The sequence below is a fragment of the Mus musculus genome, chromosome 1 (assembly GCF_000001635.26).
Source record: "Mus musculus strain C57BL/6J chromosome 1, GRCm38.p6 C57BL/6J".
Taxonomy (NCBI): domain Eukaryota; kingdom Metazoa; phylum Chordata; class Mammalia; order Rodentia; family Muridae; genus Mus; species Mus musculus.
This window is the reverse complement of record NC_000067.6, coordinates 66,605,302-66,632,369: the sequence shown is the minus strand read 5'-3', so window position 1 is coordinate 66,632,369 and position 27,068 is coordinate 66,605,302. Positions and strand designations below refer to the sequence as shown.

Here is a 27,068-nt window from a genome sequence, read left to right as displayed (position 1 = left end):
AAGGGAGTGCTGAGACAGGAGGATTGCAAGTTCAAGGCAAGCTTTAGCTGTAGGTGAGTTTACAGTAAGCCTGGGATGCTTCGTGAGATTTGATCTAAAAAATATTTTAGTAGGAAGAGGATTGGAGATAGAGCTCAGTGGATGAACTCTTGGTTATTATGTGCAGAACTTGGGTCCTGTCCTACTTAGGCATAAGCAAGCAAGCAAGCAAGCAAGCAAGCAAGCAAGAAAGAAAGAAAGAAAGAAAGAAAGAAAGAAAGAAAGAGAGAAAGGAAGAAAGAAAGGAAGAAAGGAAGGAAGAAAGGAAGGAAGGAAGGAAGGAAGGAAGGAAGGAAGGAAGGAAGGAAGGAAGGAAGGCAGGCAGGCAGGCAGGCAGGCAGGCAAAAAGCATATTAACCTTTTGTCCATTGTAACTATTGCATTTTATTCCTAGTTTATCATTTCTCCTTTCAAACTTCTCTTTACTGATATAGCTAGGAAGGTAATCAAGTAGGAATGAAGGCTTTAGTGATAGTGAATTAATAGTTAGATTTCTGAGTTGGGGAAGGTCACTATTTACCTCTTGCTAATCAAATAAGTACTGCTATATTTTCTGGTAATAAAAATATTCATGAACCTAGCTATTGATTTTAATGAAACTTCCTGCTAAAGGTAATAAAAGAAGTAAGGGAAGGAGGCAGAGAAAGTGATAGCATTAGTATGTTATGTAAAAACTTTATAATTATAACATACACATAGAACAATCCAGCATACAATCTGCAGAATGTATGTTCAAGAGAAAACTCTGCTTTCCATCAAACAAACAGCGTGAGAACAGAACAGTTTGGCCAAATGATACCTGCCACGCCATCTTCCCGCACCTCGCCATCCTCCATTAAATGAACAATGGGAAGAACTGCGGCACAGATGCATGCTGGGAACACTGCTTGCGGAGGCTGAGGCACATGGTGGTTCGGGGTGTGCTCAGTGGCGTGCTCCTCATCTGGAGGGAGAGACAAATTCTAATGCAATCATGATTTGCAGTTCAAATCCTATTTGGCAATACAGTCTACAATAGTGCTAAAGTAAAAATAAATGTGACTTTATAGAGAGTGCTTAAACAACGAAATCAACCATCTTCCCAAGCGCTGTCACTAGCCTTATGATGTAGAAAAAGAGATGTATAGACATACTGAAATAGGAAATAAGTTCTTAATATGAAATCAGAGAAAATAAAATTCTAGCAAGGCCTAACGCATTTCTCATAGATGTCACATGTTACAAACATGTGTGAGAGATTTATAAGCATGAATATTGAGTAGCAGAAAGCATGTGAATTTAGCATGTTAAAAATGATTAACCCAGTCATATTATTGTCCTTATCTGATAAATACAATAAATACTAAAATAAAAAATCTCTTCAATTAGAATAAAGGGCAGTACAGGTAATAAAAGTCAAGAATGACACTAAAGTTATCTAACAGTATGTTAACATAAAATAAACTCACTTTTATTATGGATACAAAATGAACATTTTTATAAAATATTAAGGAAGATGGGACTTTGAATCTCCTATCCTAACTTCTGTGACTATTTGCGATTCTAGATGGGTCCTGTGAAGGGCTGGAAGGTAAAGGCTTTATTCAGTTCTTATCAATCCTACCTTCTTATCAAATGCATATGGGATATTGAAAATGAGACAGGTGGGTAGATAGATGCTAGAAATCTTTATCTACTTTTGATAAAAAATGTATGAGATGCTCAAAGAAACAAGAAAATACTGTTCATATTCAGGAACAAAGACAGTCAATAGAAACTCTCCCTGGGATGCTTAGATGTGATGATGCATATTAGGCAATGGTTTTAAAGGAGCCATTACACGAATATGCTGCAGTTTCCTATACTTCATATAAATGTAAAAGTGATTATAATAGAAAATAAACATTACAAACTGTCTCATGTGATGCTTTTTATCATTTAATATAGCAGACATAAATCTTAGTTTATCTGAATTGTATTAAGTGAAAATGTATTAAAATTTCCAAACAAAAGGCAGGTTTAGTGGAATGGATAAAAACATGAACATACAAACTTAACTCAAACACAATCTATATATAAGAATCATAACATTGCCTGAGGTAGGAGAGGCTTCCAGGAGCAGGTGACTTTAGCCAAGATGCCTAAGAGTGGGGACATGGAACATGTAGAAGACACCCCTAGTAGCCAGGAAAGACCCTCAGTGAAGGAATAAGGACACCAACCTATCCAAAAAACTTTTGACCCAAAATTTGTCCTGTCTAAAAGAAATGCAGGGCCAAAAGATGGACCACAGACCAAAGGAATGGCCAACCAATAACCGGCCCAACTTGTGACCTAGCCCATTGACAAGCACCACTCTCTGGCATTATTCATGATACTCTGTTATGCTTGCAGACAGGAGCCTCCCATAACTGTCCTCTGAAAGGCTGTATCCAGAAGATGACTGAGACAGATGTGGATTCCCACAGCCAAACATTGGATGGAAGCTGGGGAATCTTATAAAAAGAGTTGGAGGAAGGAGTAAAGGCCCTGAAGGGGACAGGAACTCCACAGGAATACCAACCGAATCAACTAATCTGGACCTCTAGGAGTTCTGAGAGACTGAGCCACTAAACAAAGAACACACAGAACCTTGTAGGCACATACGTAGCTGACATGCAGTTCAGTCTCTATATAGGCTCCCCAACAATTGGAGTGGAGGCTTTCCCAAAGGCTGTAGCCTGACTGGTATCAATTCCTCAACAGGGATGCCTTGTCTTGGCTCAGTGGGAGATGACACTCCTAACCCTGCAAAGACTTGATGACCAGGGTTGGGGGATACCCAGAGAGACCCCACCCTTCCAGAGGAGAAGATGAGAAGTGAGAGAATGGTCCCTGTGAGACACTGGAGGACTGGAAGAGGGGGCAGAGTTTGGGACACAAATAAATATAAATTTAAAAAGGGAAAAAAGAATCATGACATTGTTTTAAAGTACAAAAATGAATCATATGAACAGAAATGAAAAGAGAGCTGGATTGGTGAACCTCATACTAGATAATATAATTTAAGAGAAAAACTCTTACTACGGGCAGAGAAGGATGTATTTTCATAAAGATTCAGCTTATCAGGAAGCTTAATTATATGCATGATTTCATCCAATAGCACAACTCTAAACCTTATAAAGTAAGTAAATAATGGCAGAATTAAGTAGAGAAAGAAACAATTTGATAGTAACCACTGGAGACTATATAATTTTTCATAAAAGAGCAGTTGGACCGAGTTCACAAGGAAATCAAAGACCTAAATGTTATCATAATACAGAAGGATCCAAAATGTCAGTAGAAAGAAACAATGCTACCCATCACAGAGCAGAGTGTAAGCAGTAAAGAGGCCATTGCAAGCCTAAACGGCTAACTCACACAAGGTGTGCTTTCTCACTCCACTGTGATGAAATCAGATATCAGTAACAATAGGAAATTTGGAGAATTCACAAATATGTGGTAATTATGCTGATTCTAAATAACCAGTCAATCAGATAATAATTCACAAAGTACATTAAAAGCACTTTGATATATATGAAAATGAAAATGACATAGATCTATTTTTGGCAATCAGCAAGAACACTGTTTAAAGCAATTTATACCTGTGTGTATACTCAGCTGTGTATATTCTCTGAGACTGAAACTAGATGATGACATCACAAGATGTGAAAACTGTGGACACATATCCCTTCTGAACACAGAAGTGAAAATCCTCACCAGAGTACTGTCAAATGAGGTCTAGAACCATGTAAGAGAAAGACCGCAAACTGTGAACAAAATGTTTGTATTTGGAATGCAATGTAAACATGATATAACATATGAAAAAAGTAATACAACACACCATGCCAATTAAGTAAAGAATAAAAAGTACATGAGAATTTTAATTGATGAATAAAAAATCACTCAACAAACATATGATAATGTCATGACTAAAATATGATTCTCATGACCTTGAGAATCAAAAGGAGTTCTCTTCTGACTTGATAAAGACCATTTACTAAATATTCATGGATAATATCATAATTGATGATGAAAGACTAAATGCTTCCCACTTAGGACTGATAGAAAGACAGTATTTTGTTATTGTTCATAGTAACATTGCCCTTGAAACTAAATAAGGCTAATTAGTCAATAACAAGAAATGGAAGGAAACTACATTAGAAAAAAATTGAAGTTTGTGTTTGCAAATGACATGATTTTATAGATAGAATGTGCTATAGAACATACACATAATATCACTAGAAGTAAACTCACTAAGTTTTCAGGTCATAAAATATATACAGAAAAATCAATATTTATTACTACATATTAGTAATAAAAAGCCTTGTAAGTGAAATTAGGAGAACAAGTTCTTATAAATTGGCAACAACAAAAAATATAATAGGGACAAATTCAAAGAAGGAAATGTAAGATTTATAGGCTGCTAAAAAGCCCACATATTATAATAGTGTGAATGGATAGAGATCACATGTTCGTGAATAAGAAACCTTAATATGGCCCATATTGATTAAGATACATCATCTGCCTTTTTTGAAGATTGATGAGACAACCATAAAATTTACACAGGAATGCCAAGAGATCAGGAATAGCTAAAATAATCTTAATGGAGAAGAACAAAGTGAGAGAGGACCTCACTTTCCAACATAAAATTTACCTAGGAAGTTAAAACCAAGACGGCCTGGGAGTGAGATCAGCATAGAAACCGATACAGATCAGTACGACTGAATTATGAGAACAAAGACAGACCATTTCACTCACAGTTGAATGATTTTTGAAAATAGTGACACGAAAATTTAAGGAAGAGTGTAATTAGTAATTAATAAATGGACATCTAGATACATCTGAGCAAAAGAATAAAGTTGGATTCTAATGCTATACCAAAAACCTTGAACTCAAAAATTGTTCACATAACTAAATATAAACTCTAAGCTATAAAGCACTTCAGATATTAGGATATGTTTTAGAACAAATTAGTCATCAAGAACAGCACATTGGCAATGGGACACACCTTCAGCACTGACTGCTGAACGCACGGACCAGACTGACCCTCTGCGGAAGGAATAATTCCTGTGCGACGTACTGGAGGTGCAGGATGGACTCACAGACAGCCGTCGGGATGTCAGATTGGCGACTTCTTCTACTGGCAAGCAGAACAGGGGATGTAAATTTTGGTTTTATGACCCAAATTGATCATCACCACAGAGTAATGTTATATTAAGTACTGCTACTTGCCGACCATCATGCTTAAGCAACTTACTTAGAAAACACTTAGAAAACAAAACAAAGACCGTCTGGAGAAACTAAAATTTCTTTCTAAAGTTTCCCACAAAACCGGAAAAGAAAATCAAGGAATTTAGAATGGTTCATGAATCCAGTTTTGGTAATCAGCAGAAAGCTATCTACACTTGTGAAAGTTAAAAGTAATGAATGGACTATCTCATTGTAAGTAAGAGTCAGTGCACTTGCTGTCTTGTGCATTGTGGATTCAGCTTTCCTCAACCACAACCAATGCTTGCTTTGTTACCAGACTGATTTGTTCAAGGTTACTACCACTCTCTAGACACGGGACAATTCTAAACGTTAGAAAACAATGTCTCTTCTTCTAGGGGTGAGATAGGGGACAGCACATCACACAGTATCATCTTTGTTTCTTGGGAAGTAAGTCCTTCCCCTGCGGCATAGTCCCCCATGAAGTCTATGTCAGCCATGAAGGCACCTTCTTCCTCAGGCTCTGAGTTGGGTGTGCAGGTGGGCTCATAGCAAGCCTCTTGGGTGATGGGGATGGCGGTGATGAGGCTCGCCTCACGACCAAGGCGTTTCTTCTCTTCCTCCTGCTGCAAGTTCTTTAAGATGTGCTCTGCCCTCTGATGGGAGCGGGACACTGCCCGGGCAGAGAAGGATTTCTGTGGAGGCACAAAAAAAAAAAAAAAGTGTATGGTCAAGCTTCTTGTAGGCTCATAGGCACAAAGAGTGACCCTAAAATCACTTAAAGGCAGGGGTTTTCCCTCAGGAAATATTAGGCCACCCATGACCTAATTCATGAATATATAAATTAAAAATTTTATTAAATTTCTACAGTTGATGTTTTCCCCCTATATTTTAATATAAGTCCCCAAGAACATCTGTAACTTCTGGAAACAATTCTATTTTATACATTTAGGTGATATCAATTCACTGTTTCAACAAGAAGAACAACTTTTGTTAAACAGGCTTTAAGTGAAGTATGTTTATCATAAAATGTTAATAAAATAGAAAGACAGAACATGCAAGGGTAAAAAGAAAGAGATAGGACTCTCAAATAAGTTATATGATTTACCTCACTTTTGTCAACCAACAATTTCGCCCAAGGTAAAGAGCATTTATCAATAAGTACAGCACCACACTGGGAGTGCTTTGTAGGAGAGTGTTATTGGATGGAAAGTAGGACATTAGAAAGTGTTACCCAGGGTGAATGTAGAATATCAAGTAAAAAAATATTAAAACCAATCTACCGTTCCACAGACAGAAAATAGAGAGAACAGAAGACTCATCCCATGCAGTGTCTACACCATTTATGCCTTCCTTCCTTAATCATGATGCTTATGCTGAGATAGATGCTGAGAGCTGTCGGGACAGGGTCAGTGGTCAGAGCAAGGTCCGTGACCACTAGAGCCTCTCCTCACCAACTTGAAGCATAACAGCAATGTCATATCTCTCTGTTGCCTTATAGTCATATATGGTCCTAGAGACATCTGGAGATCTTGGCTTCATTCATAGAAGCCCCATTATATAGGATATTAACATGAGACTAATGATTTACCATGATGGAAGACCCAACAGTAGTTGAGGGCATGGGATCACACTGTGAGTTATGAGAGCCAGGTAGCTAAGCTGGCCTATTATAACACATAATGTAGGAATTAGGAAAGGAGAGAATGAATCCTGAATATAAAATCCAAAAACAGTTTCTTATCCATTGTTGGGAAAGAGTTACTTGTATCTAAGGAGTCCCTTCAGTGATGGGAGAAGAGCCAAAGACATTTATATTGGTGGACCAGATACTTGAGCTGCTGCACATGTAAGGGAAGAAACAGTTGTATCTTCCTTGTTACCACTGGGCCACCAGTGGCATGGATACACCATATTTGGGGGAGTGTAAGCAAAATAACATTGGGAGGGGGAAAAGGGCTTGTACTGGCTGGTTTTGTGTGTCAACTTGACACAGGCTGGAGTTATCACAGAGAAAGGAGCTTCAGTTGAGGAAATGCCTCCATGAGATCCAGATGTAAGGCATTTGTTCAATTAGTGATCAAGGGTGGGAGGGCCCCTTGTGGGTGGTACCATCCCTGGGCTGGTAGTCTTGGTTTCTATAAGAGAGCAGGCTGAGTCAGCCAGGGTAAGCAAGCCAGTAAGGAACATCCCTCCATGGCCTCTGCATCAGCTCCTGCTTCCTGACCTGCTTGAGTTCCAGTCCTGACTTCCTTTGGTGATGAACAGCAATGTGGAAATGTAAGCTAAATAAACCCTTTCCTCCCCAACTTGCTTCTTGGTCTTGATGTTTGTGCAGGAATAGAAACCCTGACGAAGACAGGGTTCAAACAAGCTACCTAACGAAGAACACTATCATTACAAATGCCTAGAAAAATCTATGCATAGCCTTCAGAGATGGTCTACTTAATTTCATATGTTCAACTAACATTTTCAATGACCTGTGAATTAAAATACAAATTATTTTACCATTCAAAGTAACTAAATTAGAGTAATGTGAACTGAAGTCCCTGTTCCCATGTCCTCCCACCACCAAATCTTACTGTTATTGAAGATTTTCCATACTGACTGACTAGAGTTTCTTGATTGTGGAAAGTAGGAATGTTGTAGACTGAAAGCCAAGATTATCTTGGACTTATTTTGGTCCTCCCTCTTAATAGATGTTAACTACCAGCACCTGCAACTGACCTAATACCCTTTGTAACAAGTAAACCTTCAGGATGTCTTAACTTGATAAACCACTAAGCCCTCCCAATCCCAAAGCTGAAGATGTTAGATGCTAGCCCCATAACAAGAGAGCCACACATCTCTCTTCTATAAATTTCCTATCTAATCTCCTTACCATCTTACCAGTGTATTTAGGAAATGCAATGATTAATGGTTTTCTTTTGTCCTGAGACTATAGAGGTTCATGAAACTTCTTCCAAGGTTTCATTCAGGGTCACATAAATCTATATTTCTAAGCCATGCCACTAATATTTGGTTCAGAATTAGCTATCTCTTATTCCTTTGAGCAAGAGATAAGTTGCAGAAAACATTTTTTTAATATTAAGTATAATGTATAACCTTTTTGAAGGCTGTTTAGGAGATGTATGGAACACATTTAACATATACAAACCAATTGTGTAAATTCCATGGGAATTTGTTCATGGAAATAATGATAGGTTTGCACTGAAATGTCTTCTCTTTCTGTTTTTGTTTCATTTTTGAATAAAAAAACAACAACCCATTATTCTTAATTTAGAGGTGTGTTATTCAATAGATGATAATGGTGTAGTTTTGATGAATCATCTATTTCAAAAGGCACATATTATTTTTTTCCTGTAAATAAAGTGCTGTATCTGAGCTATGTTATATGTAGCAGAGATACATACAAGCACTGTAACACCCAAGGTCTTGAGTAATGGTAGCAACGGTGATGGTGGTGATAATAAGTAAGAAGCAGAAGCTGCTGCCTTCATTTCTTACTTCTGCTGGGGCCATGTATTTAACCACCGGGCAGCTTACACATTGTAGTTAAGTTAATACAGCAAATGTCAGCAAAAGTGTTCCCTTTGCCAGGGAACAAATGCCTGTTTGTCTGACATTTTGACAGTAAAACAAAATGTAGCTTGATAGAAGCTAGTGACTGTGGGTCACCGTGACTTTCTGTGTTATTGCATTCTCATGACAAGAATGGCCAAATGGTCTCACGCATCCCATCCAAGGTGAAGGTATGGGAAACAAAGGGCCTGTTACTCACAGACTGGTCTTCGTTAATGGGGTCCTGGACACTCCCGCTGCACTGAGGGACCCACGGAGGGTCGAACATTGGGACAGATGGCATTCCAAGTACTGGTGATGGCAGGGTAAAGTTTATGCTGGGAGGCGGGATCTGTTAGTAGACACAGAAGAGTGAGGTGAGTAGGATGGAGTAGGAGCTGGAGTGAGCCCGAGGTAGAATTAGACAGTCTGCTTTAGTAGGTGTCGGGGCCTGAGTGGTTCCCTAGAGGAGGAAATATCAGAGGAAAAGGCAGGGTTCTAAGACTTCCCTGTTACAGGACATAGGATAATCCTCTTTGGGCCTCAGTTAGCTCATCAGTAAAATGGTTTGTTTTAACAAAAGGATCCTGAGTAATGCTGATCACTCTACTTTACCCTAGACATTTGTAGGTGTGTGGTCAACCAGATTCCTGGATGTTTACAACCCAAACGTAGCTGGTGACCCCTGAGGATGGCTAGAAGATATTTAAGGCTGCTACTGGCTTGGTTTTCTTGTTGTATATTCTAGTATATTTCAATTTGTTTAGCTAAATACAATTTACTTATATATGAGTTAAGTTTACTGATATAATCAGAGGGAAAAAGAATTCATTGGCTATGCACTGTGGGGTTGTGTTTTATGGATGTAAACAAGCCTTGGGTTGATTGTGCTGGTGAAATTCCCATGTAGATAGCATCTCTCACCTTAAAAATCTGCTGTGCTCCCTCCTCCATCCTAGGCCAGACCTGATAGCGAAACCTCCAGAGAGTGTGAAACTTGAGGACAGCATTCAGCCTCTGTACAGTCTCTGCATGATGGAACTCGGACATCAGCATGTCTGACACAGCATCGGGGACCTTCACAGCACACAACAGGAACATGGCGGCTAAAAACAGTCAAGAATTAATTCCTCAGCTGCACATCTTAAGGTGTTGTGTTGTTTCAGGGATTGTGGGAATACGGATCTTCTATCTCCTTTCAACCACTCTGGAGGTGAAGGAGGTTGGCCACCAGTAGTGCCCGAAGCTAATGATTGTTCAGACAATAGACACCAACGAGCGAATGATGTTGTCCGTGACATCTATTAGCTAGTGCCAAAACAGGAACAACATGACATTTCAGAATAAGTGTTCTAAGAAAAACTTCCTTTGGCTCATGACAGAGCCAGAGAAAGCAACCAAAAAAGTTAACCAGTGAAATGTGCTGTTTAAGAAATGGCTAGACTCTTCACTAGTGATCAGAGAATGGAACAGAAAGACAGTCATTAAATCAACCTCAGCTCCATCAGATATATGAAAAGCAACGTCCACGATGTAGATTCTCTTTATTACGTCTACTCTTCCTAGAGATCGAGAAGCAAAAGCAGTTTCATGAGTCAAAAGACTTAAAATCTTAAATTTTGGAAAAATCTAAATATTGAGATAAATCTGGGTGGGGGTTAAGTTATAGGGCTTGTGAATAATGAGAAATGAAATACCCGCAAAGCTCACTGGCAGGCAGGAAGACATAACCTACACTCTCTCCCTCTTCCCTAGAGACACAGACCATGCTCTGTTGTGCCAACAGACTTGAGGTCCTGGCTCTAGCACTTCATTGCTGTGTGATCTTGGACAAGCCTCTTAACCATGTAGCTTCCATTTCATCCCTGGAAAATGTCTGGGGAGGATGATAAGGTGTACAAGATAATCCCCGACTCCACATTGCTTTTCTAGTAAGATAAAATGATGCACAGGAAAGCGTTCTGTGTCTGGTTGTGAGTCTGAGCCCTTCCGGGGCTGCTTGAGCATCTTTCTAGCCTGAAAAGAGCTTTGTGAAGTGGGAAGTGCACTGCATGCCAGAAGTGCATTTATTTTCCTCTAGCAATATGATATAAAGCAAGGCTATTTACTGTGAGCATTCTTAAGGTTTGGGTTTGATTTTATGGTTCTCTGACTCTGAGTGGGACAAATGTCCACAAGTTCCTTCAACTCTCTCTTGAGTTTGCTCATTTATAATATGAGCTACTTGTGCTAGGCATAAGGGCACATACCCATAATTTTAAAATGATGTGGAGGTTGAAGGTCAGTCTGACCTTTACAGTGAGATCCTGTCTCAAAAACAACAGCAATTAATAAAACTGCCACCAAACCAAAAGCCAATTAAATTTTATTAATAAAATGTGATATAATAAATAAAATAGCCAATGAAAATGTGACATAACTCTACAATAAATGCTAGTTACTGTGACCATTAGCTTTCGACAAACCTTTTTAGCCTACTGGCTATATAAAATTTATTCTTCATTCTTAAATGTATTTCACCCTGATTCAAAATTTAAACATCACATTTATATTTTACATTGTTGAAGAGTTCTACTTTATTCTCCCCACCAAAATGGTTTTCTTGTTAATAGTCATAAGCTGTCAGCAAACTCAACAGTGTGCATGTGGTGTGTGTGTGTGTGTGTGTGTATGTTATGTGAGTATGTATATTATTGTTTTTTTTTAAACAGCAATTCTTTTGTCTTAGCATCCTCATAAAAATATCTGAGAATTATTCTCCTTTGCTTTTATGGCTCCGTGACTTGAAAGTTCTGTTTTTCTCACCAATATTTTTAGGGGAGGGGTAAGGGGTTCTGTTCAATATATTTCTCTAAGACCTTTGAAGGTAGAGATGGCTAGTGCTTCTAGGCCTTTTCTATACTCCTTCCTTCTTATAGACCTGTCTCTTCCTGGGCAGCCACAGTTTCAGCTGGTACATGCATCAGCATACCTGTGTCTTATGAGTACTATAAATGTCACCAGTTACTGTTCACCTAGACTCCATAACTACTTTAATTTCTTTATTTACAGGCTAGAGATGAATCTAGAACCTTGTACACACTAAGCAAGTGCTTAGCCAGTGACTCATCCTTAAGCCTTGAGGTTTCTTTTTGTCAGGGTATCACATATCTCAGGCTAGAATAGAGCACAATTGTGTACCCCAAAGTAGCCTCAAACCTAGGATCCTCCTGCCTCCACCTCCTGGATATTGGAACTATAGGTATACATTACCACCAAAGTCAGGAGTTCCCAAGACAACTGATAGCATATTAAACTGGTCAACAGTTTTATATAACTTGTTGGCTTAACGAGCAGTTGTCTCCAGTTATTTTGGTAAGTCCATACCTGCGGTAACATAGTCTAGAATCAACCCTGAGTTCCACTCAGCTGTCTAATGCTATAAGCAAGTATTGCTCCTTTGTAAACTGTAAAACTCATAGCCTCAAGCTTTCTAAGCACACCAGATGTATTTTCACATTCATGTCATCTTGCCTAGACTATTACCTCTAGGATAGCTATGTGTGTATACATTTTATTTATTTGCTTGTTTTTCGAGTCAGGGTCTCACATAGCCCTGGCAAACCTTGAACTCACTATGTAGCCAGGGATGACTTTGAATTTCTATTCCTCTTGATTTCCCATTCAGAGTGGAGGTGGGACAAGCATGTGGTACTGAGGACCCAACCCAGGGATTTGTGCATATTAGTCAAGCATCCTACCAGCTGAAGTACACCAAGCCCAAAGTATTCTGTTATAGTCCTAGAGCAATAATACCCTGAAAGAGATCTGATGATCTTGTATAAACACACAGTACAGTTTGAAGAAAGCTGTGAAAACATTCCTCAGATACACACGTCTATTTACAGGTCTAGAAACTTCCATCATCCTGACATACAATTGAAGGTGCCTTTTTCTCTGTTTCAACACTGTAGTCACTACTGGCCACAGGCGCCAGGTCCCAGGGAGAGTTTCTTTACCTGCTGCCCCAGCCATGTGCTCATCCATACTGAGTAGCAGTTCCCAGGCAGCTGGCTGGATGTCTCCATACATCTCCTCTGTCAGAATCGGAGCAGCCTTGATGAGCAGAGACAAGGGAGCAGGTGACAAGCTCATCACCTGGGGAGAGATGCAAATCATCTTTCAACATCTTCTGAGACAACAGTTACCTCTTGAAACTCAAGAACCACCTCACTTTTTTGATTCCCCTGGGTGACCTTAAAATATTTCTTATAATGGGAGTGGATTTAGGCATCATGGCAGGTAGACCTTATACTTTATTAGTTGACACAAGTCAGAAAGAAATATTGATCTTGTAACATTTTCATCACAAAAACAATTTTAAAATTCCTCAAAAAATTAACCATGGAGTATAATTTTTTCTGCAGAAAAGAAAACAGTCCACAATCATGGACTGGTCCTTAAAGTTCTGGTAAATTTTTTAAAGTTTTTTTTCTTCTTTTTTTTTCTCTATGTTAGCAGATTTCCACTGAAAACCACATGGGGTCTGTAACTTGCAAAGGATTCTATTTATAAATGTAATCTCTGAAGGCAGCATGAACTTGGATGACATTTTCCTTTGAAATAATATTAATACATTAAATAATAATTGAAATAATAATAATAACACATCATGGCTATGGCCCCAGATCAACTCACAAAGTTCTACTTAATTCATTATTTCTGATAATTTGAGTTATATATGAGGGTGACGAATAAGTCATCACTATAAACATTCTAGAAAAACATGAAAAGCCCCTCCTCCCCAGAAGGAAATAGGATGACTTCAAGCTTAGTTTGCAGGAACAGTAGAAGAGTGTGCCAATATCTGGATAAGTAGGCCAGTGTACAATTTTATTTAATCCATACAATAATCTTTTGAGATAGGTATATTTCTATAATCTTCTTTTCATAGATGAGATAACAAAGAAGGCAAATGAAAGTTCTTGTCCAAGTCTCAGAGAAGCAGACTCAGCTTATGAATCTAGATAGTCTAATTTAGGGTAGCCATTACATGCCAGTGGGAAATTAGCGTCACTGGAGACAGCAGAGTGGGTGAGATACAGTCCGCCCAAACTTGTAGGCCTCATTCTGTGGCAAATGACTGCCCAGCAAGAAGGATTTTTCTCCCCTTGCACACCAGTTAAGGGGGTGGGCATTCACGGCGACTCAGTGCCAGCTTCCATTTTTGTCTCACCAGCACTCATGAGCAGGGTGTACAGGGGCTCTTTCCTGTCAGTGCCCCATGCGTGGTTCTGATCGGGGAGCCAGTACCTGAAACCTGATGTACTTCAGCATTCCCGAGTCCTTTTTTCCTTCCAGGTTGACATCCGAAACTCTCTTCTTCAGGGAAGGTGTCCTCAGGCATGACTTATCTGAGCACTAAGAGAAGGTGACATGTGTATTGAAAGTACTGTTACAAAGCCACAGGGCTTTATGTCCCTCCCCCATCTCTCTACGGTACTATTCTCTCATTGAAAGTATAATTTTAAGTTTTGTTTTTTTTTTAAGACAGGCTCAAAGTTTCTGAAAATTATTGGTTTTGTTGAGAAAAGAGGGATTAGATATGATAACTAAGAAGTCTCTCCTTTACCTTTAAAGAAACAAGGACACAGAGGTGGACTGATCTGACCAAGTTGCAAAGCTTAGTTCTCGAACATGGGAGCAATAAAGATTTCTGATTTTTCATTTAAGGTTTGGTTATGTTGTGTCAAGTGGTTAAAACAAAACAAATTTAAATAAATGTTAATGCAGATCCAACACACTCTATTCCAAGGTACACGCTGAGGCATGAGGTCAGGGAAGACCTCAAAGGAAGTATTTCAAGTGTTAAGATGGAAAGGGGCAAACAGGGCTGTGGGGGAGGGGTAAATTGAGAGTACCCATCATATCAACATAAATTATACAGGTAAAGTGGCTTCTTGGAAAAAAAAGTATATAAAACAATAGCTTTCCTGTCAACTATGCCTTCAACCTGGCTTCAGAACAGGCTGTTTTGTTTACCCAAACAAAGATAAGACAATGCCTTCATCTTACTCCCAAGGTAACAAAGCCTGGAAGGGTTGGCACAGTTTGGAGAAGAGTTGGTCCTTCCTTATTTATTCATTCCTATTTCTGATTGCTTCCTGTTTTTCTGCATTCCAGCCTGTGCAGGCTCACACAGAACAAAGCTCATTTGTTTCACCAGGGTCATGCCAACGAAATGCTTTCTTCCTCTATGCCAAAGGAAAAACTAAACGTCTTAAGAATTTTTGGCAGAGCTTCACAGTGTAAGATGAAGATATTCTGAAAGAAAAAGCAAATCTACAAGCATCCCCATGACTCAAGAAACTCTCTTGAAACTCTGACAAAAAAAAAAAAAAAAATCCAAGACAATGAATGAATCTGTTCTGGGGCTGGTATGGGACCATCTTTTAAAATGAACTTATATTTAAAAAAGAGGTCAGAGCTCTAGCTCGTTTTTTTAAAGAAAAAGAATAAAAACTGTGGAAGTACATGCTTGGCAACATAAAACACTTGGGAATTATGCTGTATAAATAAATTATATATATCCCAATCATGAAAACCTTTAAAAATCATTTATAGCAATAGCTTCCCACAAAGATGTAGAGGTGTGTCTTCAGAAAAGACTTGTGGTATTTAAAAATTCCTTTGTGCTGTGCGTTTTTAACTCAGAAAATAATACACAAGCCTATCAGAGAATCTGTAAAAGACAGAAACTATAAAGAAAGCAGAAAATACCCATATTCCCAATTTAATAAGAGTAATTACTGGGTTCTGTTTAGTCTTCCTCCCTTGATGCATCTTAGCACATGATTGTAAATAATCATTTCACTGTGATTTTTATGCTAAGTATTTTCTGGGGGGCAGGTGGGTCATGATTTTAGACTTTTATAAGTGTATCCCTTTGTCCTCTGACTAGCCATTGTATCCTTTATGATAAATTGTAAATACTTCTTCTCCATTAAATTATAGGACACAGCAGTGTCCAGTTCAACGATAGAAACACTGAGTGCTGATATTAAAGCCAATGTGCTAGAAACCACAGAGTAGTGTTTTCTTCTGTCTGCTGTCTCCCCTGGGAAGAGTACAAGCTTGCATGTGGACTGAAGAAGCATGGTGGCTTCCAGGACACCTAGAGTGTGGCTTTCTCATCAGGGCCACATGCTGGTCACAGAATTTGGACGACTTTATTAGAGTCAGGCAGTAGATACCAGAGATGGAAACATGTGTAAGAGAGGCTTGGTGTATTTTGGGAGAATCCTGAAGTACCTATATGGTGTGATTTTTGACTCAGACAAAACTATGATGAAATGTTTTTTGGGTTTTTGTTTTTAAAATGAACCTCAAGACAAAAAAAAAAATCTATGCATTAAATAGAATGCTGCATTGTTTTCCATGGCATCTAGAAGTGGTTTCTGCAGTTTTGGATCTCACTGGACTACATAAATGGTTAGAGTTAGACATCAAGCAAGAATCTGTAGAGAAATCTGAGCTGAATAAACAAAGACAAAGAACAGAGCCCATCTCTATAGAGAACTACAGTTCAGCTGTTTGCTTTGGGATGGACACGAGCATACTGTTGTGCAGCAGAGCAACTGTGATCACATGCAGGAGATGACCTGTTGACATTTCCACCAGGAGAGAGAGTAGACCCTCATGAGGTTCTCTACAGACTCTTATGAAATATCTTGAGATTATAGGAGAGAGAATTCTGTTGCCCAGGAGACTTCCTAGTGATATAGCTGGCTAAGAGTATATAACTCAACGGTTCACCAAGCTGGGCTTGAATGGAATCCTTTCTTTGGTGTGCTGGCTACTTCTCTATACAGAGTGAATAGGTTTTTGTTGTTTTCAGGAAAGTTTATGTAGCAAGGACTTTATCCACTCCTGATGTGCTTCTACCACGGCACCTGAGTCAAAAGACACAGCCATAAGGGCTTAAGATCGCTCAGGGATACCGGGGAAGGCCAACTAGTGCTGTGCCTGTGTGTGTGTGTGTATGTGTGTGTGTGCATGATATGTATATTAATGTATCTTTCAAAATCATCCATACTTGATTGCTCTAGATTACATTTGCTATGCAAAACCAGCCTGGACTGGCCAAGGAATCCTCACTTATGGGATTTGGCTTAAACAGAGGGTCGGACACCAATAAGTTACTCTATTATAGTGAGAAAAGTTAGGTGCTAGAAAGAGTGTTACCACCTTGGAATTTTCAGCCTAAAGCATAACATGTACAAAGCAAGAGGAGATGGCTACAGGACAGAGTAGTTAACAGAGATGATGCAGAGAGGGGTAGAGATGAGGAGCTGCCAGATGGCAGCTTTGGTGATGTATTCCTTGGGGGTTGGCTGTTTCTAACTCTGTCCCTGGCTTCAGTGAATTTGTCTGAGTGGAATTCTGTTCTTTGTATTAAATGATTATTGATTGCAGAGAAATAATATTTAACTATTTAAAGTAATGTTGCTACTTATTCTTTGAATAATCCAAGAGTATGTATTATGTAACCATATGCTACGGGCTGAGCTAACATCTGCAGTTATGCTGAGAGCACATTCATGGTGATGGCTGCCCTTGCCTCCCCTTTAGGGAGACATCAAAAAAAGCAAACAGAATAATGGATAGTAAATATAAGCAAAAGAGGAGGCACGTGCCATGAAACATCATTCAACATGGAGATAACATGTACAGTAAAATTGGGAAAGTACTAATTGCTCTGCAGGGCTCTCCTGGCATGGGTTTCTTTATGCTTTAGGAAAGAACAGCACACCAATGGAAGTGTGATTCTTTCCAAAGGGCAACTAGACCCCTTGTGCTTCATACATAGTTGACATGCAAATTATTCATGTTTGTTGTTAAGTAGTTGTGTTTCCATCTGGCCTAGTGGTTGGGATATAATCTGCTCTTTGACTCAGAATAGCATTGGGAGTGGCTTTGGAAAAAAAATTCTGTAGGAAATCAGTCATCCTCTTGCCATTTGCATTGGCTTCATCGTATCTACCCATACTGGGTCCTTTCTTTCTGGTGGGAAATGCATCCCTGACCCTAGACTTCTGTTTGACTGACAGGAAAAGCTTGTTTTGTGTACTCCCGATCACTACAGTTGATATGAAGCAAACAGCTAAGAAATAACAAGCACTAAGTATAGTCCCAAACTTAGCTGAACAAAATACCCAAGACTTCCTTAGCTTTCAGTAGGTATAGAAAAAGAATTATAGAATTCTTTGGTATAACCTGGAATTGTAAATTAAAGTAAAAAGGCTTTGATATAAAAGCACCATGGTGAACAGTGAAATATTAAACATTGCTACATAATTGAACTACATGTTTGGTCTTATTGTTCATATTCTCAAACTGCTTGTAGCATATATTATTGCCCAATCTAAGCCCAAACCTGGACTGTAAACTCTGTAGTAGAAAGATCTTTTCCTCCTGCTTATTTTCAGTTAATAGCTTATCTGTTCTGATAAAGTTTGCCAATAGCTGGTGTATAAAGAATGCTTGCTGAGGTGAGCAGGTGATATATAAAAACCTCTTTGTGAAATCATTTGAGGAAAGCATCATAGAGGAAGCCATGGCATTCCGTGGAATGGTCATTTTGGCTACACTGTTCATGGGCAGGTGGCTAACTGGAATTTTCCTTGACAGGAGGAAGGCAGTCATGGTCACCTTCTTCTGCTAGCTCAACTGAAAGAGCAGCTTAATGCTTAGAAATGTGATAGGGTGCTACATCCACTCCAGTAGTGACAAGCGCAACAGGCCCCGAAAACCTGGGCGCTGTCCTGAGGAGAAAAGTTCATGGAAACTTAGTCTCCTGGAACCATGGCATCCTGTATAACTAATGCTCCAGTGTCCTTGCTTTAGTTGGTAAACGGATCTGTGTGCTTTCCCTTAATATTGCTTTATTTCAAGTGCTCCTAAGGATTGATACTTTGATATATAGCTAAGTTAGATTCTAGGCAGTCCTTGATCTGACCTTGGGCATGGATAGCTAAGTCACTGCCCTACACAGGAATTTACCATTATCTAGGAAGAAGGAAGTTTGTGACCTAAAGAGGAACCAGAGTGATTACTTAGAACTATAGGTAGCTGAATTACACCCATACACAAATAAGTATTTACAATGGTCCAGGGGGATGGTGGACTATACAATAGACTAGAGTAGGAACTATGGCAAGGGCACGAAGCCCTTGCCCCTGGCTTCTAAGATTAAGTGGACCTTAGGTGGAACTGCTTTTGATCCCAGTTATTAACATTGAGTTTTACCCCAGTTGGTTCCTGCCAGTTCTTCCATATTTGTATCCCTTTGTTTTGTGTAAGAATCCAGTAACCTCTTTGCACCTTGCCAGTGTGTCACCCAACTTCCCTATTTTCTTCTGTATAAAAAGTTTGATGTTTGATTTGACAAATTACATTCAGATCCACACTCCCTTGTGTCTGTCAATCCCCGCCAACTCCTTGCCCACCTGCTCCAGAGACTCGTTCCATGCAGACAAGGGACCCAGAGGGCCTGCGGCAATAGGGTCTAGAAAGACTTTTCTTATTGTGGTTTGGCTCATCTGTAGATGGGTGAGTCATTTATTGCTTATATTGCTTCATAATGCATACTTCTATTTGCTCTCTTTTGCTGCTCCAACAAACTACCCAGGGCTTAAGACACCCCAGGTTTGTTAGCTTCACATTTCTGAAGGTCAGACATTTCAAAGGAACTGGAAGGATCCAGTGTGTTTGGAGACTTTCTCTGAGTCTGGAGTTTTCTAGCTTGTTTGGGCTCATGGCCCCTCCCAGCTGTCTGCTGTTGGCATCTGCTCTGCCCCTGACTCCCAGAAGTCCTTTCTTCCTATATGATGGGACATATAACTACACTGAGCCAATGTGGACAATTCAGGGCATGGCTTCACTGTAAACTCCCTAACCACACACAAAGTCTTACTTGTCATGTGAGGTGTTATGTTCACAGGTCCCACGGAGATGGTATTCTTCCCAAGGTTGCTCATCATCTCTCTTACTATCTCTCTGAATTTGTATTTATAAGGCAAAGCCTGGAGAAATGTTTCATGTTTACGCACAAGCACAGACGGAACATCTGCCTGTCTTGCACATATATTCTGTCTTTTCTTAGAGCCTCACAGATCCATTGTTCGCTACATTTGGTTTTGCCTGACATTTTATTTCCAGGGCAGATAAGAACATCACTATAAATTCATCTTTTCTCCTGCCCTTGGTATATTACCCGGTGACTGCTCACTCACCTCTTTCTGTTTCTTGCCCCTCAGAGCCACGTTGCTGATGTGGTTGCTCTCACGCAGGGAGTCCACACTGTCCCCATACAGCAATTTAATGGCCCTGACCAGCCGGGCACAGGAGCGGCTGTGGTGCAGGTAGCAGTGTGGATGGCAGTAGTCCACATGTGTACAAATGAAACTTTGTTGATTGCAGAGTAAGATCATGACCTGGAAAAGAAAAAAGAGCCCACAGATTTAACCAGGCAGTGATGGAACAGAAGCATGGAAGAGGGAAAGCAGAAAGTCAGAGCTTGAACTCTTAGTGAGCAAACAATAATCACTCAGTAATTCCCATAGGACAATAGGTAGTCTCCACTCACTTGTCCTTTGTTCTCCCTCCATACATAATTGATAAAAGGATCTGTCAAAGACACTTAAACATTGCGTGTGAGGTATATGACTTCCAAGTAGTTTCAAGAACCTTATCCCAGCACTTACACTGGGATAGATAGCCAGACAGAGTATTCAGTGCTGAATTCAACTCCAGAGTTCTCTAAATGACCCTGAATACCAGGGTGTACCCCAAAATTACTCCCAATATTACTTTCCAATAGTGCTTGGAAACACTTCTGCACCTTCACTCTGTAAGTCATATTGTAATGGAACTTGAGCCCCACCACAAATCGACAAATGGTGGCTCCATCCACACAGTTGCTACTGTGACTTTGAAGCAATTCTAGCTCCCTCTTTAAAAAAAATAGTTTTAACTAGATTTCCTATTAGGATTCTAGAAGTGCTCTTGGCTGATTTAAAGGATATAGTTATTTTAAGATAGAAATGACGGGCCCTGAATTTGCAACTGAAATTTGCAAATTGAAGTTGCAATTCTGGTGCCCAAATTTAGGGCCTTGTACATGCAAAACATATACATTTTCATCACTGAGCTACCTCTCTTCACCCCAGGTTTCTGGTTTGTGCCTATTTGGCAGTGCTAGGGTTAGAACTCTGGAAACTGTGCATGTTTAGGCAAATGCTCTATCACTGAGCCATGCCCCCAGACCCAAGTTAACAACTTAAAAATGTTTTAAATTTTATTTTATTTTAGGTATATGAGTGTTTTGTCTGTATGTCTACATGTGTACCACATGCATGGCCAGTGTCTGTGGAGACCTGAAAAGAGTATTGAATTTCCTGGAACTGGAGTTCTGGATGGTTGTGACCTGAGTTTGGGCTCTAGGAACTGAACCCAGGTACACAACTTTTAAGATAACTCCCCTTAAAGAAGAATATATAGAGAAGGCTTCTGTCACAGAAGAAACTAAATTGTGAAGGAGTCTGCACTATCCTGGATGAGATCACAATGCGCATACTGCAGAGGAGGCCAACTGAACTGACCAGGAAGAGCTGCCTTAAGACCAACAGGGCTTGTTTATTCTCAGATGAAACCAACAGTTGTCTATATACACCTGTCAAACTCAGTCAACAATATCTAAGCCTGCAATGTTTTCAACAAATATGAATGGTGCCTTGGTAGAATGACAAACATATCTTGAGGTTCACTGTGCATCTTCAGATAGTCTGCTTTATTCTGTAGCATGAAGCAGGTATAAATGAGAACTCTAAAGGTTTTTTTTTTCATTATTCTGAATCTGGTGATCAGGAGAAACATGAAGAAAGCCTTACAAGTGTACACACACACACACACACACACACACACACGAGCATATCACTAAACTTTGTTTCAGATAATTCTCATATGTAAGTTCTGATGTCAGCAACAACTGGTTTAGCAACCTATAATCTATAACTTTAAAATACTGTCACTAATATTCCTTTACTAGTTATATTTCTAAGATGATACCTAGTGATCTATACAATCTAGTATTTATGCTCTGTGAAAGCTCCTCCCATTGAGTGTGAGTTAGACTAACAACTTTCTTCTCACCAATAGTATGTGGCGAACTTGTTGGAATGGCCCCTCCCTGACTACATTGCATATGACGATGATTTATCTCTTCTCAGCTGATTCCTTAATGAAGCTGTTTGTCATGATTCAAGGTTTCACATGGTAAAGAAATAAGAGCAGCTTCTGGTTTAACACGATGGCTTAGTGTGTAAGAGTATGAGAACATGACTTTGAAATCCTCAGAATTCTCAGAAGAACTGAGTATGATTGAATGTGCATATAACCCCAGCACTGGGAAGGCAGAGATAGGCGAATCCTGAGAGCTGACTGACTTAGCTGGAATGGGTCAGCTTGAGGCTAAAGGTGAGACCTTTCTTTAAAGGAATACTATGGAAATTGATAAAGGAACACAACCAACATCCTTCTTTGGCTGCTGCATGCATGGTCTGCACATGCTCCAAGCTCATTGACAAAGCCACCAAAGGGACTATGTTGCAGCAGACAAGCAAAAGACCTGAGATAAAGCTGTACCCCTAAATATCAGACAAACAGAAGAAACTGACATCCCAACCCTGTTATAGATAGCTCCTTCTTGAATGGTATGAATACCTCTGTTGGAAAAAAAAAAGGTGACTTGCTCTGTAAAGAAAGGATCAGAGAGTGTTCCTCTTTCTCCACATCCTCACCAGCATCTGCTGTCACCTGAATTTTTAATCCTAGCCATTCTGACTGGTGTGAGGTGGAATCTCAGGGTTGTTTTGATTTGCATTTCCCTCATGATTAAGGATATTGGACATTTTTTTTTTAAGTGCTTCTCAGCCCTTCGGTATTCCTCAGTTGAGAATTCTTTGTTTAGCTCTGTACCCTATTTTTAATGGGGTTATTTGAATTTCTGGAGTCCACCTTCTTGAGTTCTTTATATATATTGGATATTATTCCTCTATCTGATTTAGGATAGGTAAAGAGCCTTTCCCAATCTGTTGGTGGCCTTTTTGTCTTAGTGACAGTATCTTTTGCCCTACAGAAGCTTTGCAATTTTATGAGGTACCATTTGTCGATTCTTGATCTTATAGCACAGGCCAATGCTCCAGGGCAAAGAAGTGAGAGTGGGTGAGGCAGGGCGGGGGGGGGGAGGGTATAGGGGACTTTCAGGATAGCATTTAAAATGTAAATGAAAAAAAATACAAAAAAAGAAATAAATTAAAAAAAAAAGAAAGGATCAGAGAGAAGGTAGACACTGAGTGTCTACAAAGCCACTCCTTTCTAGGTATTTGCTGACTGGATAATAAAGAAGCCACCCAGAAAGCAGATGACAAAATGAATAGATATTGACAATTTCACTGCTCTGGGAAATAAATATTGGAATTTATTTTGCAATCTGCCAGAGGACAGAGTGAATCCTTGCCATAGAATAGGATCCCGTGAAGCCTCTAAAAATTTCTAAGTTAAGAAAATTTGTTTTAGAGCAGTTTTAGCTACAACTTGAGCCAAAAGTATAGATAGTTCCCCAGCACATCTTGTATGCATACACGTACAGCTTTGCCTACTATCAACTCCCTGCACCACGGAGATTCAGCTATTCCAATCAGCCAACACTGACATATCATCAATAAAGCCCATAGTTAATAGCAGGTGTCTCCTTGGGGGTGCCCACCCTATGGGTTTCTACAACACTCATAATGACATTCTGCATCCCCATGCCCCTGTAATTTTTCCTCTGCCGTGTCCATGGAAAGATAGGAGTATATAAAGGAACAGGACCAAGAGGAGTACCAAAAGGTTCACATAGCTGAGATATTCTTTCAGTGTATGAGGAGAGAGCACATTCCATTTTCATAGCCACTTCAAGGCTTTGCTCCAGGAATCTTCCCCCAGTGGTGAAAAGAGTTTGTTTTAGAGATTTTGAAGGACACTTACGTGAAGCCACGACATGTTTCTGTGGTAGTTTTCCTCTGTGCCGGCATTGCTCAGTCCCTCAGGCTCAATGCTGGGTTCACTTGCACTCCAAGGACTTCCTTCTTTAAAAAAGAACACCAAGGAAGAGTTCAATGCTCAGTTTCCCTGGAAGACATGCCAGTATGGTGTCATTGTCCATGCTTTTGAATCCAAGGGCAGACTCTACCATGGCCCAGCTGGTTACAGGGCACAGGACTTTGTTGGAAGGAGATTAATAAGAGCCATTCCCTTAATCACCACCTGAACTAACAAGTCCAGAAACAATGGCGATCTCTGCTAAGGTGGCTTCCATGTTAAGACATGAGAGCAGAGAGGAAACAAGTGTGAAGGCCTTGAGGGGAGCCACTTACATATTCAGTGTGCCCACATCCATTCCAGATTGCCCAGGTGTCACAGATGTGGCTAAGCAGGGACACAGACTGACCTGTACTGATGTCGCAGGGTGATAAAATAATGCCTCCATTGGGCTGTGACTGCACCTGTACTACTGTTGTGCATATCAGGCTTGGCTTTCAGTTCTGTGAGGGGGCCTTGGAGGGATTAATGTTATTTGAAATCAACAACAGCCAATTGTGAGCAAGCCTTGTGTCCTCTTTATGGGAGGTGTAAAGGAAATCTCACCATTTAGTTTACTACCCACAGAGCCTTGCCGTCAAATCTAAAAGCCTCAAGGATTGTTTAAGTAGTAACATTGTATTTCTAATATGATTACTTTGACTGGACTAGTGAGGCTATGTTGATGAGTTCAGATAATTCTGAACACTGATGGTTATAATGTTCATCCTACAACAACAGAAATCACTCCCCCCCCATTATCTCCTTGAAAAAGTAAGATGAATCTTAACCAATGCATAAATTAGCTATTTTTAAAGGCGAGGGTGGGTGGATGTAGAAGCATTTTCTATTTTAAACTTTCCTTGATTAGATATTCAGCTCCCATTTGACAGACTTTATCGATCATTTATCCACACTTACTGCTGCCTTGAAAGTGGAGAATGAACAGCGTGGAGAATGTGCTTGAACTTGTACTAAAAACTTGTATAGGCAGCCTGTGAGTGCTACAGTTATCATACTTAGTCCTTTCCTTGTCTATTAAGATGTCCAAATACTGGACAACCACATGAAAGATCTGGAGCCTCTTCATTGCCTACAGTTGTCACCTATGGCGTTAGTGCTTTGATTGTATTTATAGCTCATCCTTGTACACTTAACACATTTTACAAAAGCATCCATACAGAACAATGAACAGCTATTCCTGCCGGATGGTGGATGAGAACACATCCTTAAAAGTAGGAAACATACTGAAGACCTCTAGGAATCAGGTCTAAAGAACCACTCCTTCCTGGAGTTTTTACTGTGAAATGAAGACTATAACATCAAAGTCCTTGACATTTGACTTTGAAGGTCCTAATGGGTACAATAGCTACAAGAACCCAGAGTTCTAAAGCTGTCTGTTGCCTACGTGTTTTTTTCGTTCCCTAACGAACACTTTCTATGCCCATGGCTCAAAGTGTGGTCCTTGAGGCAGCAGCAGCGGCTTCACGGGGAAGCTTAGTTAAGATGGAGAGTCTCAGATTCCGCATCATCTGCTGAATTAGAGTTTGCACTTGGACAGGACTTCCAGGCGCAACGTGCACCTGCTCAAAAGCAGAGTGGGGCTCTCTAGAGAGTGCGTTGTCTTAACTATGGCTCTGCTCTTACTCTAGCCACATGGAATGAGATGGACTTAACTATTCCAGGACTTGAGTCCTGGCTTCCTACCCCCCACGTCCCTGCACACCCCACTCTTCTATGTTACCTAGGTCAGTGACAGTGTCCCTGCTCTGGGACAGCTGCAGCTCCTCAGCCTCAGACTCTGAGTCCTGCCGTGATAACTTGCTGCTCTTTAAGCTGCCGACTCGGCGAATGCTGGACAAGGAACCCCCCTTCTTCACCTGGAAACTGCGGGTTCCTTTAATCTGGAGCAGTCGAGAACCTCCTATCCTGATCTTCCTGCTGGGAACTGTATTAAAAGAATAAAATAGGGCTTCCCCCGCTTAGTTTTTCCCCAGCCAGTTTAGATCCACACTCTTTCCAATTTGTCTCTGATTGGCCAACTCAGCTTGACTGAGCTGCATTTCTGGGCGGAGACCTTGCTGCCAGCCCCCATTCACCAGGTTTGGACAAGCTCGAGACCAGGGTGATCAGGCAAGGCTGGTGCAGAATCTTTCTTGGGCAAAGGGCACATTTGGCTGGGAATGATCTGCTCTCACTCTGGCCCAGGGTTCACAAGCATGAGTGTCTTTACACAGCACCATCACCAAGATCTGCTTGCAGATTTTAATCGCATTCTGATTTGGTTCAATAGACCCACACATTACTGTTTTTGTTTTCCCAATGAAAGGGGACTTAGAGAGTTCTGAAAACTGTAATTGGAACCCTTTTCTTTGGAGTAACCTATTGATGTATAAACACATAGAAGCACACCTTTCTGACAGACAGCAGTAGGGTATATTCTGCTCCTTAGCAAATACATTAAGAATTTTTTTCCTCAGGAGAATGGAGAGGGAGGGAGGGAGGGAGGGAGGGAGGGAGGGAGGGAGGGAGGGAGAGATGGAGAGAGAGAGAGAGAGAGAGAGAGAGAGAGAGAGAGAGAGACTGTGTGTGATTGTGCGCGCACATGCATGCACATGCATGTGTATGTGCACACACCTATTTGATGTCTATTTTCAATCATTTAGGGATTTCATAGCATCCTCTTCTCAACCAAAGGGCTAATGATATAGGAGCATAAATGGCGCAAACCCTGTGCTTTCTTATAGTGTATACATAACAAGGGAGGCATGCATTACTCATGCTCAGTATTCTGGAAGAAACAATCACCAGGGTAGGAATAAAGTAGTAAAATAAACATGTTTAGAATTTGTAAATTCTCACTTTATAAAAATCAAAAGCACAATGATTTTTCAGGTAATATATGCATTTCCCCCCTTTTTTTTCCAGGCTTTAATAGTGTCAATATTCATTTGCTACCAGTAGGATAAAGCAAGTTTTCAGAGATGAAAAACCATTAGAAGAACAGGGCTAGCTTTACATATTTAAGATCTGAACAATATTTTCTATTCATTATTTAAATCAAGCTATGACTGTATTTTGAAATCAGGAGGTTTGTA

At 40.1% G+C, this 27,068-nt stretch overlaps 1 protein-coding gene across 21 annotated transcripts in view; it reads right to left on the bottom strand.

Moving 5' to 3' along the window:
• Unc80 (unc-80, NALCN activator) overlaps positions 1-27,068 on the bottom strand; it is a 231,236-nt gene that overhangs the window by 66,781 nt on the left and 137,387 nt on the right. For 10 of the 21 annotated variants that reach the window (XM_017321274.2, XM_017321275.2, XM_011238547.3 and 7 more), the window contains exons 27-36: positions 25,715-25,918; positions 23,878-23,978; positions 20,082-20,282; positions 14,101-14,208; positions 12,807-12,945; positions 9,733-9,914; positions 9,029-9,160; positions 5,756-5,942; positions 5,048-5,179; positions 839-982 (exon numbers count right to left, since the gene is read on the bottom strand). In XM_017321274.2, coding sequence (XP_017176763.1) covers positions 839-982; positions 5,048-5,179; positions 5,756-5,942; positions 9,029-9,160; positions 9,733-9,914; positions 12,807-12,945; positions 14,101-14,208; positions 20,082-20,282; positions 23,878-23,978; positions 25,715-25,918 — 1,530 coding nt within the window. The remainder of the gene's footprint in view (positions 1-838; positions 983-5,047; positions 5,180-5,755; positions 5,943-9,028; positions 9,161-9,732; positions 9,915-12,806; positions 12,946-14,100; positions 14,209-20,081; positions 20,283-23,877; positions 23,979-25,714; positions 25,919-27,068) is intronic. The other 11 variants (XM_011238546.2, XM_017321272.2, XM_030255024.1 and 8 more) reach the window with 3 other exon arrangements.